Source organism: Colius striatus, chromosome 2 (genome assembly GCF_028858725.1).
Source record: "Colius striatus isolate bColStr4 chromosome 2, bColStr4.1.hap1, whole genome shotgun sequence".
Lineage (NCBI taxonomy): Eukaryota > Metazoa > Chordata > Aves > Coliiformes > Coliidae > Colius > Colius striatus.
In genome coordinates, this window is record NC_084760.1 from 85,407,628 (window position 1) to 85,425,567 (window position 17,940).

Below are 17,940 nucleotides of genomic sequence, written 5' to 3' on the forward strand. Positions count from 1 at the left end.
AAAGGTTACAAAAGCCTCGGGAATACTACCTGCACTACCACAGAAGCCCTGCTCGTTTAAGAAAACCTGCAGAAAGGTCCTATAACTTCATCATAACACTGCCATGTGCAATTAGCATCTGGCATTTTGATTCTGACTGCGCACATCACCAGTAAGCTACATTGTGACTTTGTAACAAACCCACTGGTATTAAGAGCAGCACCTAAGTGGTAGGAGCTTTACCCAGAGTTTGCTAACTGCATGTTGGACAAATCTTCTGCTGTGCTGAGTAACTCCTTTCTCCCAAGTTTTTCCTTCTCTCAATCTGAGTACATTCATATAGATCTCTCGTAGCTCCAGGACAAAATTGTTCCATACTCAAAAGACCTCTTGAGGAAAAACTGTATCACGAAAAACTTCACAAGGCTAAGGCAGCTCTGGTTCAGGCAATGTTTTATTTAATAAGGAACATATATTTAAGTCAGCACAGTTATCACTGGGAGGAGTTTCACCTGATGAACAGGAAGCCTCCATGCTGCCAACTGAAGGCACCTTCAGAGACCTCTGAGACTAAAGGCAATCTTTTCAAGGTCTTCAGCAGCGAGGAGTTTACAGGAGGACTCTTGTAATGTCTTTACAGCTTCACCTGTTCCCTGCTCAAACATTTATTTGAGGGCACCATTCTCAGGTGTTTCTCTCACAGACTGGTGCATAGCTTGATTTTTGAGAGCTGCCTCCAAGTGCTGCTCATCAAGACTCACCTGGTAGGAGAACAGATTTCCTATTTACATACACAAACATTAATTTCCCAGTGGGCAACTGAGACGCCGTCAACGTTCAATGAATGCAATAGTCCCTTTCATGAAGAAACTACATAAGAATGTGTTTTGCTCTCAAATCTTCTGGAAGCGGCTGCACAGGGTTACTGATTAAGTTGCTTAACTGTAAATCCAGGTATGAGGTGCACTAGGCATAAGGCTTTGCTGTGTCTGGGAAACAGAGGAATTAGCACACCTGATATGTGCTGTAGAGGCAGTTACCAATCCGACAAATTTTGGATACAACTCCAAATACATCTACAAAGGTACTCCACAAAAACTTTCTATTAACATGGCAATTAATAGAGCATCTTTATTATGGAGAGTAAATCTCCTACCCTCACTAGCTCCCAGAGGACAAGGACAATAAAGATGTATGTTGGAAAAAAAAATTAGAAGAAATCAGGCATGCTCAGATGAATCCATATTAATTAGTTCTATATATTTTAATTGACCTAATTATACAAGTCAAAGGTAGAATTACATCAAGTTTAAATCTGGCATCAATTCTGTTTTGCCACATCTGAGGTGTTCTTATTTGCAAAGGCATTAGCATTATAGCTCTAATAAGCAACAAGAAAATAACCTAATAGTCAGCACAAGTAGTACTTTTGAACCTCCTGATTTGCCATCAAACCTTTCACAAAGCACCAGGAACAGATGTAACGTTGAAAATTCAAGTCAATGACTTTTCTGTGCAGTGGTGAGGTGGAAGATGGAGGTGGGGGTGTGGGGCGCGAAGACAACTCTCCAAATCATCTCAGCTAAAATTCTACAATGTTTATAGCCTCTGTATTTCACGAAAGTTACACAAAAGCTATCTAACCTTTGAATAAACCATGTCTTTAAAAACGGCATTTTAAAGTAAATATTTATTTTTTATAAATCAGTAACTTAGTAATGAAAGACTAACCTAGGCACCTGTCCTCAGAGTAAGAGGAAATTTATGCTTAAAGCATAGAAGATCCCCTCTCTTCCCTTCCCCTCACACAGACACTTAAATTCTTTTCCTAATTTTTCATTTTTATGAACATGAACCTGAAACAAAAATTAGGGAAACATCATTATATATAAACATAGAGGAGAATTCTTGTAATGCTCCTTATACTCTATTCCTTACACTTAACCCTCCTTATTCTTACACTTACACTCTCCTTACACTCTGTTCACCATTGGCTTTGATTTTAACATAAATCTGATTCTTCAGAGACAAGATCAGATACTTAACATTATTTCACCATCTATAAATGAAACTTAAAAGGAGTTCAAATAGTTCACCTTAGTAAGACAAAAGCTTTTTTACATCAAAGCATCTGAGGTGGTATACAGATTTGCTGCAATATGTCTGACATTCTGATTAAACATAATCTGTCAGAAAGTGGGGACTAATTACTCTTTCAGAGTAATTATTTATTTCAGTAGTCATTCAAAAATGTGTCTCAGCAACATTGCTTCACTACGTATTGAACAGATAATACTGTTTCTAATTCAAGGAATAAAGTATTTTCTGGCTTTACTGACATACTTACGCATTGGAGAGTACGAAATTTTCCATTACACATTCAGTTATGCTTTAATTGCAGAGAAGAGAGGACATATTGTTACAACATTTTCAGATTAAATAGACTGCCTATTTTTAATTGTACTTTTATTTAAGTGCAACAGACAATTACTGCACACTGTAGAACATTACTCTGAGTGGTCCAAGTTGTCAGTAGAGAGGTCTGGAGAGGTTCACAACACAGGAACTTCAATAACTCAAGTTATTTAAAAACCTTTCTCAAATCTCTTTGAAGTCTGGTCATGTTTTGGTGTGAACACACATTTATATAGGCAAAAAAGCACTGCTTTGGGTCAGTTTTTAGAGCTATCTTGATACATTAATGCAAAAGAGAGAATGATAAAATGTGTTATCTTCAGAGCAAAATTAATAGGGGAAAAAAGAAGGAAATGAACACTGAAGGTTTCAGCAGTTTTAGCATTAACCTCTACCCCTTTTTGTGACACCAATACAGAAATGGAAAAACACTGAAACCTTTTTCAATCCTTTCTAAAATTTTAGAGCAGAGGAATACACTTGAATAATTAAATGTCTTATTTTCAAATAGGTCTATTTAAACCACGTTCATGACAAAAAAAAGAGAACACGGAAACAGTTTTTCCAAACATATCTCTATGATTTTGAAATACTGTGATCTGTAGTTCTTACCTATTTATTATCCATCTGCACTAGATTATTAATGACTATTGAAAATAAGGGAAAGTACTAGATATACCCTTTGTCCCCTGTTGAATGAAATAGCTGCATCGGAATTTTTATTTCCCACAAATGCTGTACCTACAGAAGAGGTAAGTAAACTTGAAGACATACCCTGAAAACTGGAGGAATTAAAATAAACAAGCTCACGCCATGGGTTTTTGGGTTTTATTTTAAAATTTCAAAACTAACCTAAAAAAATGGGTCTTTTCCTTAAGGTGGATAACCTTCTGCTACACAGTAGGCATGAATTATTCCCAGTCAGGTTTTTTTTTAACAGGAATTTTTGTTCAGTCCTTTTTTTAGGAGTTTGAAACAGAGATGGGTAAAATTTCTCATCCTATAAAATCCCAAGATAGACACTAAATCTGTGACATTTTTACACATAAAATATTTTCACCTCATTTTTCGAAGATGTATCCATCCGTTGATACAATTTCCTTGTTTCTGGAATCCAAACTATCAAACTCTAACAAGGTAAAGTCAGAAACTAGACTCACAGGAATGCAACGCAAGAGATTACTCAGCACATGTTCTCAACTTTAAATGTGCTCTGCCACATATGATATACATAAAATGCAAGAGATTTTATCAACATTGATTTGACATAATAAAAAATCATTTAAAACACATAACACACGGAATTGTGACTTGACTTTTCACCTATTCAAACTGACAAGACTGCTACTTCTTAAGCTATTCAACCTCTCATTTTTTCCAAGACTTTCCATGAAAAGCAGTGGCAGACAGACATATTTTATCTCCACAGTGACACTGGACTTTACAAAAAAAAAATGCCAAGGGCTTAGGATACTACTTTATCCACTTTGTTTCCAAAGGAAAACCCATATATATAGATAGATCGATATCTATAATCTTCTCTATACTTACCATTATTGTTCTTGTTGTATGGCTGGATGATTCTGGAAAACAAAAGAACCACATCTTATTAGAGTTTTGTCTTAATCCATAAAAGCCCTGTTTTCTGAAGCACCCTGAAGGCTAAGATGCTACAGTTCATATACAAAAATTAACATATCAGAAATGCAGAGATCGGAAAGATTTCTCATGAGGAGCCTGAGGATCATCACTGGTCCTGAAAATATACGGCACACTATAGTATGCTGTTAACTGCACTCATTCTCTTTGCTTAATTATCCTCTTCTGTAAGAAAATATAAAAATGGAACTAATTCATAATTCATGTTTCAAGAAGTGGGTTTTTTTCATTTTGCTTTTAACATATGGCACCATTTAACACTGAGGATTTAGCTCTGCAGAGAAAAATACAAATAGTATCACCATAATTCCACTACTATTCCCACTTGAAAAATCTTTATAAAACTAGACAACTTTTTTTCTGAGAATTTTGAGGTGGATTCTCAGTTCAAAATTAACAAAGTATATTGAGAAGTGTAACATCGAGGAATCTTAATTACTCTCTCCTATATGACAAATGAGGAGTCTGTTGGCCGAACTCAAATTCACATAAAGTTTCTGAGGAATCTGCTAGCCAACAGCTAACACTTCACTGTGCTGTTTAAATTAAATGGCATTCATTCTTTTCCTTCCTCCAAGGACAGAAATCTTACACTCTTTGGCTTTAAAGTGCTACAGTTGTCATATTACATACGAAATTCATTTTTGAAGCAGTAAAACTTTGGTAACTAAGCATCCTTCCAAACAGCTAAAAAAAAATGCAAGAAAATGCATTGCTGACTTATAAGATGCAAGATGATGCTACTAGAGATCTGGTAACTTGCTCAAAAATTTGAGTAATACCTCAGATCTTACATCTGTAAGATGTCTCATCTTACACAAAAGACATTTAGCAACACTACATGCAGTTCCAGGTACAATGTACACAATTCTGCAAGAATTGAATCAGCACAGTGTCAATTCTGCAAATGAGATAAATGTACAATAATTACAATGGGTTAGTTATTCTTGCCTCAGTTAAAAATTGCGACATCATTCACAAAGAACTCTCCAGGGCTTTTGTTATTGTTAAAAATAGTATTAAATTGATTAAAAGGACATCAGAAAGAACAGATGCACATCTCTTTCTGGGAAAACGTTAATTACACTCTCAAGCTGGTATTTTCATTTTGAGGAGTCATCTTAACTAATCTGATGGTATATTTCAATCACTGATAGAAACAAAGGCAAGTCATTTTAAACACCTCAAACTATTCATAAACTTCAATATTCAACAGTAATTCCCATATCTAGTTTACATTTGTAGAAATCTTCACTCTTAATCTAATGTTTAAAAAAAATCAGTAACTTCCCATTGATAAAGGTTCTGTAATGTGAAAAACTACCTAAAGCTCTTGATATTTTAGTAATGAGCTCCTCTCCCAGATCTCTTTTCCTCTCTTTTTTCACATAAATATTATAATGTATAAAAATACATTTAGGTCACCAGTGCTTCAGGCAAGTTTTAAACAGGGAATATAAAAATTAAATACAACAATAGCCTACTGTTTCCAGACACCTGAGTATATTTGGCACTGTTACAAATTAAAGGTAGATCACAGTAGAGTGAAGAACTCCACAAAATGTTTGATTTTTGTCTTAATGGTAGAACTACTTCTGTTAGTACAGGTTTGTTACTTTTTCTGCCATCCCTGTGAAATAACATTTCAGGACCTGAATGTTCCTGTTAAAGCCCAGAGACTGCATTCAAGGAGGTATAACCACCTGAATAATTTGAGACAAGGACTCATTCTGTTTATAAGCCCAACTACCCAGAAAAAATCAAACCAATGTATCTCCAGAAGCACCAACAGCATTTCCCAAGGAATTCTCTAACAGATTTGGCAGGTTAAATAAAAAAAAGATGGGGCTTCCGCTCTCTTGAAATACAGAGAAGATCTATCACACAGCACTTCTGGTCATCCTCCAAAAAATCAAAGAGATCAAACTTTTTATACTTGGACACTACTGTAATAAAATCTCCTCTCTTATTCAGAGGTGCTAGGCTTTTGGCATAGCTTTATATGCCAAATCTATAAAAACTATGCTTATGCACAATTGTTCCAAAACATTCAGTTGCCCTCTCAGTTCCTCAGACGATTGAAAGAGAGAAGACGTCCCTAAAGGGAACTGAGGAACAGCCACATGTACCTGGAGGCACAGTGCTGAAGTATATGGACACTCTTAATGCAATGCCAAGAGCTGTTACCTCCAAGGCATTCCCATATTGATAACCTATTAACACTCCTATTAGATCATATGATAACAACATTCTGGTTTTTGCATATCTTTTTCTTAGCTTTTATTGTTGTAGACAGTGAAATATGATCTAAGTTGTCAAACACCTTTTAGAAAGACCTGAGTATACCAATACATAAAAAGCTACGGAAAGAACGGCTTAATAAGTAGGCATAGTCAAAAGAGTCTAGTTATCTAGCAGAAACTACTAATTAAGGTGCTGCTGCTATACAATTTAAACTCTTACATATTCAGATACCCAAATATTCAGATTTTAGAACTGAGGGGACATTGATTTCTTCCAGAAAATAATCACACTCTGATTTGGCAGGATTCTGACTAACATTTGTGCATGAGCACACACCAGGTAATTCTGTGGAAAAATTTGCCCTTAATTAAGGGAACTAAGGAAGAAAGCCTTTGCTTCCAATTAAAAAGGCAGTCACACTGCATTCAAAAAGGCATGGTGTACAGGTCTGCACACCCGTGCTGCCTCCAATGTAGCTTGAGGGTAACAGAGCTTACTTGAAAAACACAAATGTCTTGGTGTTCAACAGAACAGAAAAGGAAACTGGATTTTCAGCTTTATTTGCAGAGTTTTAGAATGCCTTAGGGAATTTAAATAAGCAGGCTCGAATATCAGTGAAACTGGCACTTGGTTTATAAATTAATTCTTATAGCAAATGACTTTATGCAAGGCAGTAGCATGTACTTGCACTTCTTCAGTAGGAGGGAAACTACAGGACACAAAATGATTCTGTCCTTAGGGCTGAGGAAGTTCTAGTGAAGCAGATTACTCCAATTCAAACGGAAATGGTCAGATTAACTGACTGACTAACACTAACAAGGGGTTTTGGTGATATGATAAAATTACAGTAACTGCAACTTCAAAACCAACAACATGTTTAGAAGTTTATTGTGAAGAAATTGATGAACAAACAGCACAAATTTCCCAAGATGCTCATATGCTCGTTATATAACATATTTATTTGGACTTAAATAGAAATTAGTAAGTAGTTACAAGAAATTTGGTCACATCAGAAGTTGCTTTACCAGTCATAATGACCAATTAAGAGTTTCTCAGTTTATGGGCACTGAGAGACAATAAAATTTCTAACTTTAAAACCATTAAAGGATAAATCAGAAGTCCACTGCTAAGATGGTACCAGCTGTAGAATTATTTCAAGTTTACATATTATTCCCCAGTAACATTTTTTTTCCCCTTAAAGAGTTCTTCAAGCCAGGACAGAAACCACATCCTTAATGGCATTTCAGTCCTTTTCCAGCTGCTCACATGTTATGTTTATATGTGCTGTTCTTTAGTTCTGCTGATAGGAAACTTACATTACCTGACATTCATCTTTCTCTTTTATCTCAATGGGGTCATCAGCAATACTAGTGGGTGAAAGGTGATTTTTTCTCAATATTCCAGAATAAAAATCCTTCAAGATAATGTCATTTAGACATGTGGAAAATAAAAGCAGACAGGCAATAGCACAGGTGTTTCATCCTAGTAACACTCTCAGTTTATCACAGTGCATAAGATTATAAATAACCTTTTCATATAGTATGGAACATCCTTACGAAATAAGTTGAGATGGAAGACTGTTTCATTATTTCTTCTCCACTTGGGTTACAAATATTTTAAGTGTCCAGATGTAATTGGTTTTTTCCTACCAGTTTGTAGCAATGGAATAAGTCTTGATTATTACTTCAAAAGTATTACCTAAAAAATGCCTATATTTTATAATCATACTAAGAATGAGTTTAATTTGATAAAGACCCTTAATCTCCAAAGACAGACATATACAAATAAGAAAAGCAAAAAGCACAAACCCATACAAAATTATCACAAAGCATTTTCCCCAGCCACAGAATCTTTCCTAAACACTTTCTAAGGTGTCTTCCCCATTGCATTACATACTAAAATTGTTAAAAACTATTGCTCTGCAATCACAGCTTACAAAAAATAATCAACCCACTTGACAGTAATCATACACAGAAGTGCTTTAAGTATAAACTCCAGACCTCAAATCCAGAACATGTAATTCATGAGGTAATCCGCTGCTAATCCTGTTATCCAACAGACAGGATTCTCTTTCTTCAACTTTAATTCTTTAAAATAATACTAGTGGAAAGTAGTTTTTCCAGGAATTAGGTTCTGGTTACCTGCTTTCTGTTTTAAATGCTACTTTAATTATAGTGTTGTTCTTATTGTTTGCTGTTAAAAGAGATAGCCAGTATTACTGCGATTTCGTGCCTACACATTATCTCTATGTGTCAAAAAGAAAATCTGAATCAGCAGGAGAAATGGGGCAGCTCACTATGAAATGCCCTTTCCTCCATCTGAGATCCCACATAGCTTGCTCTTTCTAACCCCTGCTGTTACCAGAGTCATCAGAAGCTTACAGTTACAGTGGTGAATACAGAAATACAATGCTACCAACATTTCATCAAAACATGAACGTGATTCTCATTTTGTGCTTTTTGTGAATCCAATGTAGGCAAAAAATGTCTTACAAATCCAAAGATGCTTTTACTTGCTTTCCTTCAAAAATGGAGGGGAAAAAAAATCCCCTATTGAATTTCTAGTATACATGTACGCTTGGAAATAACTCACATTTCACAAGATACGGTATGCCTGAGAACTACAGCTGAATGGAAATTGTGTTTTGACTTTGGCAAAACAAAAGCAATTGCTGTCCATATTCAAAACCCCCACAACACAGTGCTATGCTAATGCTTAGGAGTCATTCTTACTCAGAGGAAATTCAAGGAAATTCCTGGCTTTCCAGAAACAATTTTGCTCCTCCCAAGTCCTCATTTTAAAAAAAAATCATCATAGAGAAGTCACATTGCTTACATTTACCAAATGAAAAAACACCCTGCAGTTTGAACATTCTTCAGACACAAAATGGAATACTATTCTTGTATTTGTAATCCAAGAACCTCAAATACTTGGGAGATAATTGTAATGTGAATTTAATGTAAGGCAAATGATGACTGCACATTTATCACTGTAAGACAATAGATTGTTTTCTAAACTTAAAGAAATTTGGGAGGGGGTAGCTATTTCTCTTCTGTTTTTTGCACAAAAATATTTTACTTAATTGCTTTTCAAGTCCCAATGTCATTAGCACCACTGTGGTTAGAAGAATGATGATAAAGGTGGGGAGGGGGAATTATCAACTCACTGTAAAAAAGGAAGGAAGGAAGGAAGGAAGGAAGGAAGGAAGGAAGGAAGGAAGGAAGGAAGGAAGGAAGGACATTTTTTTTATAATCCAAAAATCTAAATAATAAAAAGACTTGAATAATAAAAAGGCTTGAGACAGACACAACTGAGTTGTAGTCACTTGGTTTTACAAATGACTGACAATGTAACACCCTGGGGTAACTAAGGCCTGTGTTGCTTTCCAGGTACATAATTTGGGCTTTGGAAGTTGTCGCTAGTCCATCACCTCCAATATATCATAATTTGTACGTCTGCAAACAGAATAGAATATACCGAGCATAGCAATGCAAGCTTTAGGGCATTTTAGTTTTCCACTAAATATTTAAAATGATTGCTTCCAACAGAACAGTGAAAACAGAAATTGGCTACTCTTGTGCAAGTTCCAAAAATCAAAGATAAAAAGGTCGTTAGGTTAATCTCTTGAGAGTCAGAGATAGCTTTAATAACTTTGTATAGAAAGGCACAACAAGGCTCTTACCATAAAGCATTTCATGCCATTACATAAATAAACACTCTCGAGTAATATATGATGGGAAATAACCAACAGTAAAAAAAAATTCCTTTTCATACTCCTCTGCTTCTCCAGTAAATGACACCAACACAACATCATTTTTTTAACAGAGATATGTTTTCCATGATATCAGTGCACACATTTCAGTAGGAGATCTGTAGCCAAACATTTAAAAACATTTGCTGGCTACACAAAGGACCAAAGCTAGAACACACATGCCCACAGTAAATTTCACCAGAAAGATTGGCTGAGGAATGATGCATAACTTTTGTGTCTCATTTTTGGGAAGAGTAGGTATACACAATTCAACATTAATCATACTTTGTGTTTCAGCACAAAAGAAATGTCAAAAGTCAATTCACACAGTATCTTGTTTATCACATTTCATTTCTTCTCTTTCAGTTGGAAATCACTGGTAAGTAACATCGAGTTTATAAAAATGTATGTAGGTTTATTGTTTATTAATACATAAGAGAAAGTTTCAGGGTTTCTTTTTGGAGTACTTTTGGAGTTTATTTTTGCCAGATGTTTTTAGCATGCATTTCATGCTACTAGCCTGTCAGCACAGCAGAGTATCTCCATCTGTACTGAAAAACAGTATTTGGAAAACAATGATCAGACACCTTTGAGAAAACGACAACTCCCTCTGGTGAGAGATCCCGCTCTGCAGTGAAAACTCCTTCCCTCAAATGTACTTTCATACAGGGTTACGTGAAGTTAATTATGAATAGGAAGCATACATTAGAATTGTTTTCTCTATTTCAAGAAAAAATGGGGCAGGAAAGGCTCCGATTTCCTTGCTTGTCAGTTAGATTGCTTGTATTTTCATGTGTTTGTCAAAAAGAGAGTTTCAATTTCCCCACAAAAAAATAAGAGTGAAATATATGCCTTTCTTCCTTGCTGATCTCCTTAACAGCCAATACTATTAGTCATGAGCAGAGATTTTTTGAAGTCTTTCTCCCTTTGCCAATTAATTGCTCATGTCACTTTCTCATCTCGTGCCACATACATGCAGGTTCCTAGGAAAATAGACGCCAAAATTTTGTCTCATTCTTAGATATAGCTGCATACTTAGTATAATCCGGAACACAGATTTGACTGTTGAAAAAAATTCTCTTGAAGACATCAGGACATCTGAGCCTGAAATACATCATTAAAAGTCTGGGCAGGAGAAGAGAGGAGGAGGAGCAGGGCTGTTGATTAAAGTCTCTTCAGCTATGAACAACTGGTTCTGATTGATGTGCACAAGCCATGAAAATGGTATCAACAGACACAGACTGACTGATTTCTATACCTCATTAGTGACATTAGTATCTTGGACATCCTGTGGATCTTTTGGTTCTGATACATGTAAAAGTAAGGAAATGCCTGCCAGCAGACAGAGATTACATTAACGTAAAATCCCTCTACCTGATCTTTTCAAATACGATCAGGAAAATGATCATTACTCATCCTGCCAAAACAATAGCCTGACATGAAACTTGACTACTTGGATGTACTGTTGCTCAGAGTGAAGCAGTTCGTGGGTGAAAGTCATTGTGCGGAATAATTTCAGACACGGTAATTTACAGATAATCAGGTTCAAAATATCTACAAAGCACTTTACAGTCACACCTAAATCTTCACATCGACAGCTCCAGTCATAAAATTGGATACACAGAACATTCCACAAGGCTGTGATTTTCTGAAGATGGAAACTTCCCGTTTGAAAGAGACTGTCTTCACTGCTGAGAACCACTTAAATATCTAGTGTTGACTTCCTTTTCTGCAGCAATGGGAATGCTGTATCTCAGAGCAGTTAAAAGCACCAGCATGCATATTACACCAAATCTCCCCAAAGTACTGTGATTTCTTTCCAGAATGGAAAAATCTTTCTGGCATTTTTCATTCCATCCTATAGAATGTGAGAACTGATGTTGTTTGGAAAGAAAAACACTTTTCTAAGACCATCTAGAAACAGTCTTTCTCCTACAATAAAGGATTCAAACAACTACCAGATCTTTTATCAAGTTACAATACACAATAATTAAGCAGTGCAATTTTACCTTTGCCTATGTCTTGTATGTGGGTTCATGCATACGACTACATCTCTCAGCCACCAGAGACTGACACTCAGAGCAGTTATTAGTAAGACAGGAGGGCACAGTACCAAGCATTTATGAAGAGGTAAATAAGCTCCCTCATCATTCTTGATAAAGACTGAGCAGTACCAGTCAAAAATAACAGACTGCTTCACTCCCATCAGTTGTACCAGACTCTTTCTGGAGTTGCATCCATGGAAAAACAAAAAAGAAACTTGTGCTGCATTGGCAAAAATCAAGTCAACATAAGACTCCTCTAAGAAATTATTGTGGTTTAACATTAGCCAGCAAGTGAGTATGATGCCGTGACTTGCTCGCTCCTCCCCTACCTCTCCCTGTGGGACGGGGAAGAGAATCAGGAAAGAAAAATCTTGTGGGTTGAGATAAGAATAGTGTAATTACTAAAATCAAATTCAGTAACAATAAAAAATAGTAATAATAATTATAGTAATGGAAAGGAATACATCAAAAAAGAAAGAGAAACAAAACTGAAGGGAGACAAGTGATGCACAATACATTTGCTCACCACCCACTGATTGACACCCAGACCCTCCTCAAGCAGTGACCTGTCTCTCCCAACCAACTGCCCCCAGTTTATATACTGGGCATGATGTTCTGTGGTATGGAATAGCTCTTTGGCTAATTGGGGTCAGTGCTCCTGGCCATGCTCCCTCCCAGCTTCTTGTACACCTCCTTGCTGGCAAAGCATGGGAAACTGAAAAGTCCTTGACTTACGATAAGTGCTACTTGGCAATAGCTAAAATCTCAGTGTGCTATCAATGTTGTTCTCACACTAAATCCAAATTAGAGCCCTGAACCAGCTACCAGGAGAAAATTAACTGTATCCCAGCCGAAACCAGGGTAGAAATGCTAATCATGTTCTTGTTTATTCTTAAAAACATTAAACCAAATATTAGTGATACGTCTCTCAAGTCTTTCCCCACTTCCCCATACAGCATAAAGAGGTGTCACTCCCGTATTACATTGCTTTATTTGTGAGCTGATAATTATTATTCTGTTAATAACAAATTCTGTCAAAATATGGCGCTCAACTAACTCACCTAGGCAGTAAGACTGACATCAAATTTGCCAATCTAAATATATATTTGCACAAGCCTAAGCGACATTTACTTGAAAGCCGTAAATTATTGTATATCATTAGTAAACATATTTACATGGCCTCTTTACAGCAAATTTCTAATACTGTTGGAAAAAGCAAACCTGAACATGCAGACATTTCTATGTCAATAACATTAAGATAATGAAAACAGAAACAGATAAGACTTAATATAAGCCCACTGTGCTCCTTTTTGTTTGCTCATTTCGTCAAAGCATGCTTTGAAAGACAGAATCCATCATCTCCATAGCAGGCTTTCTGGATACTGTTAATTCATACAGTGTGATAAACCCTGCAGTAGTCAATAGAATTTTGAAACCAAAAAACCTCTTTAGTACATTTATAGTAACATAAAAACTCTGGAAGTTGGCAAAAGCTTTCCTTGCACAAATAGCACACTGTGGTCACTGCAATTACACAGAAACCACTATTTCCCAAGCTTATCTGGTCACTGAGCTTTTGCTGTGTACTGAAGAAAAGCCAGATAAATTGTAGACAAAAAAAAAAAAAAAAGTATCTTATATTTACCAATATCCAGAGAAGGAGTTAAATGGTAAATATTAAAGGTAACCATTTTTAGGTGAAAAGGAACCAAGGACTCGAGCTGTAGAGTATCATTTTGCTTTTTCCTTGCATCTTATTTACACTCGGCAGTTTTTTCATTAAACAGAGGGGCTAGAATAAGAATCAAAATAGCAACTTAAAAATACTAATATAGCCACTTTTATGCTAACAAACAACATATTTCAGTTATTTAGGATATATTCTTTCCAGTAAGTCATGTTTTCACAGAAAATAGATGAGCAGAAATAGCTATCTCCTATAGCAATGACTTAGCAGTTCTCAACAGTAAATTTTCAAATTAGATGTCATTTTGTGCCTAAACACAGATAGCTAACTGTTTGATACAAACTCTTCAGTGTGGCTAATGACTGGTTTTATACTCTCCTTACTTTGAAGAGAGCATCTGTACTAAAGTAGAAGAAGAATAATTTTGAAGACTTCCAAGCATGCCTCCTTACAAGGACATCATTGTAGTAACGTTTACTTTGAACTTATTGCTATGCCTTCTCTGCAGTAGAAATGTAATATCATCTTTATTTCCAGGCGATAGTCACTCATCACTCAAAGCTCATATGGAGAGTCCAGTTTAATGGCCAGCATTGGTGGAAGAAGGATGGAGCCTTTGTTCATGTTCCAATGCAGCAACTACTAGACCATCTGTGCAGAGCTTTGCATTCAAAGATGGCAGTGGAAATTCAGCATTTATGGCTAAGCCTACTAATGTCATTACCTCTTCCTTCAAATACAAGTCACATGGTTGTCATCTCGGTCCACGAAATAAGATTATGTTGCCATGCATGTTATCTGCCTACTGTGTAATGGCTGTTTTCACACTGAGCAGAGCAGAGGTCCAAGTGATCCTCTCTTCTGCCTATGCTAAATAACCACTTTTTGTTGAAGTATGCAGTGATATCTATCTGGTTATTTTCAATGCAATATATAAATTAACTGTTGGCAATGACAGGAAAACACACTTATTATGGGAAGATGACAGATAATGGCCTAAGATTTTCTTCCGGTGCTTGGATATTATTTCTATTAGCTTGTCTAAAAGGCGAGTCCTCCTTACTTCTACCTCAGCCAATTCTGTGAAACATGAAAACAGTCATCTCTTTTGTGCAGACTGTCCTCTGAACAGTGTATTTGAGAGCCTAACTTCTTTCAGGTTTCTAATCTCAACAACCTTATTCAGGTACACAACAATGGCTTACATGTCACAAAAAGCGAGTTCAGGAGCCCAGGCATTTTTTTTTTTTCAGTGAGAACAAACTACATCCTTGTAATAAGAATTCTCCTCTTATTTGGGCATGAGTTAAAACTGTTCACAGTTCCAGTTAAAAATTGTTCTTTTTGGTGATGATTAAAAAAAAAATAATTAAAAAGAAACCAGCAATATGGTCACTTTTCAGAGTAAAAAAAAAAAAAGATTATTTCAGCAAAATTAGCCTTACTCAGAAACTTCTACCTTTTTTTGCACAGCTTCATATCTACTTTCCATTGCCACCAGACTGTAATGAAGCAGCTGGATACATGCCTCTGGTACTATACAGTGTACAGGAAAAGCCTTTCCTGCACCTATGGTGCATTCCTTTGGCTTCCTTCTCTGCAAATATCACAAATGCAGGCACAATTGCTTTCTAAGGAGCTCCTACCTCCCACCAGCCCTTACTGTCAGGACTACTTCTTGCTTTAAATGACTCTGTGACATCGGTTGGAGGATGCAAGATGCCAGAAGCCATTTTCCCTCTATTACCAACCACACTGTTGAGAATTTCAACTAAGCTGTGTTTAGAACTCACATACTAGCACACAGATTGACTGTGAACTAGTAGGTCTGGTCCATATCAAGTAATTTTGCACAGAGTAATTCAAAACGTCTTGGGTATCTCTGCAAAATATTTCTTCAAATAAAAATGTAATGCAATAAGTCAAAATAAAACATGTTGTATCTTTGCTTTCATCAGATTTATTCTTTTCTTGTCCTTTTATGTCAAGATTAGTAAGAAAAACAGTAAAAGAATTTTTGTAAGAGATTAATATATCCATGTTTAACGAATAAGCATGACCATCCATCACATTAAGGATCAATGCCATAAACACACTATCTATATCTTAAGTTTCTGTCACTGTACCGCGTTATTCACTGTCATCTGTGGTCCACAGAAAGTTTTACAATTCAGCTACTTCAAGAATATTTCTTTTATATTCCTTCACATACCATCAAGACCATTATGATGGCTGTAGTTTCTTTTTCCCAAAATACTTAATGAAGAGTGACTGGAGGGTGCAAGCAGTCGTTTTGCACTTGGACTTTGAAGGCTTGGTGTTGACCTGATTACATTGGGTTTCACTGCAGGATGAATCTCTGTTGAGATAAGAGAGAGAAATTCTAAGTCTTTGATTTTAAAAAATTAATAAAAATAGTCATCATATTACATTTACATTTAAATTTCCAGTGAAACAAAGGTTTTTTTCTGCATGAGTGTGCTTATAGGACCTTGAATAAAAGTTCAAACCCAACTCTTCACACCTACAGTTCCTCCAAGTAAGAAAAATCTGTTTCACTTTAGCTCAAGTTCAATACTCTGGTGTAGACGTGTAAGGACTGAAGCGACAATACAAATCAATCTGAAAAAGGTCTATGTTTACATTTCCCTACCCTGTTGAGGTTTTTACTGGAGATACACACCTACAGATTTTTTAGCAAGTGTATTTAAGTCTTTTACCCTAGTGAAATCACCTCAATACCTCAAAGCTATTCAATATTTATAATATTGAATAATATTTATAATATTTATTTATGTCATAATAACAAAGGGATCTTCCCAAACACAAGTCACCAGATGCAAGAGTCAGGGGGCCGCCTACAACAGGGTTCTGAAGCTAAACTAGCCCAAAACTGCAGCAGGAACACAAAAATTGTTAAGACCACAGCAGGTTCCCCAGGTACTGCTAGGCTCCCCTACAGTCATTGTTTAAGAGCTTAAAGCATACCAAAGTATCTAATACAATTCACGTAGCAGGATTATTTTGGAGAAGGAAGAAGAAAGGTGAGTATGAGGCAGTGAAACATTTCTGGACAGCAGGTTTCAAGGTGGCAACTGTTGTGTTTGCCAAAAGCTGATAGAGCTGTATGAAAATTTCTCAGTTATCTGGCAGATAAAATGGCAAAAGGATGCCTCATTAGAGTCTGTCCTTCACCAGGAATTTCCTGAACCAACTAACTTATTCCCATCACTCGTACAGGTTCAAAATTCCACTACTGTGTACATCCTTGGATAGACTGAATTTTGTGAGGGAAATCAGTCTGAGGGCAGGCCCCGATGTCTCTGACACAGGTATGGGGTACCAGCTGCTGGTTGTGAGGTTGCTCCCACTGGTTGCAGCCTGCCACCCAATTTCCCCATGGACCAGAGGAGACCTCTGGGCTGAGAACGTGAGGGCAGAGGGGCTGGGAGATGTAGTAGGATCAGCAGCCCAAGGGGAGTAAGATTAGAAGGCAAATTTAAGTATTCTCATTTGTAGCCCAGGTTTGCACCTCCTGAAGAATGATTCTGCTTGTCTGTTTATAAAATAAAGCATAGAAGCTGAGAATATGCAAAATGTAAAGTGAGGACAAGTATCCAAGGAGAAGGCCCTACAGTCTCTGCCATTCATAGCTATCACATAAGAGACACAGAAGCCCTTGCCAAAGTCCACTGCTATGGCAGATTCTCCCTCTTTCAGAAATGCCATGGAAGTTCGATACCCAAACACTCCCCAGCCCAGCCTCACGCTCTCACTCCCAGGGCAAAGCCTTCACTCGCAGCCCACAGGCATCAGCCCATCTACCCCGACCAGCAATGGGCCACAACGGAGGCTGGGGGTTAGTCATGAGAAGCCAGGATAACCTTTAAAAGGTGGAATGGCTGAACAGTTTCATCAGTACCGAAACAGATGAAAAGGAGTAGGATGGCCACAGTGACTTGGTCAGCCTGTACTGGGAACAGTCATACTCTTAAAGTATGAACACCCTCATCCAACGATGCTTCAAGAGGGTCAGATCAAGAGTAGAGCTGGGTAATGCAGAGACAGCTGTTAGAAGAGCACAGTGTGAGGGTATAGGTAATCACCTCTGAGCAGTCCTGTAGATCTGAGCGTGCATACAAAGAATAGTTTGATGTTGC

At 36.8% G+C, this 17,940-nt stretch overlaps 1 protein-coding gene across 2 annotated transcripts in view; it reads right to left on the minus strand.

The window, feature by feature from the left end:
• The window catches only part of MTA3 (metastasis associated 1 family member 3), a 126,617-nt gene that overhangs the window by 20,251 nt on the left and 88,426 nt on the right, over positions 1-17,940 (minus strand). For both annotated transcript variants that reach the window (XM_061990035.1, XM_061990036.1), the window contains exons 16-17: positions 15,993-16,139; positions 3,946-3,977 (exon numbers count right to left, since the gene is read on the minus strand). In XM_061990035.1, coding sequence (XP_061846019.1) covers positions 3,946-3,977; positions 15,993-16,139 — 179 coding nt within the window. The remainder of the gene's footprint in view (positions 1-3,945; positions 3,978-15,992; positions 16,140-17,940) is intronic.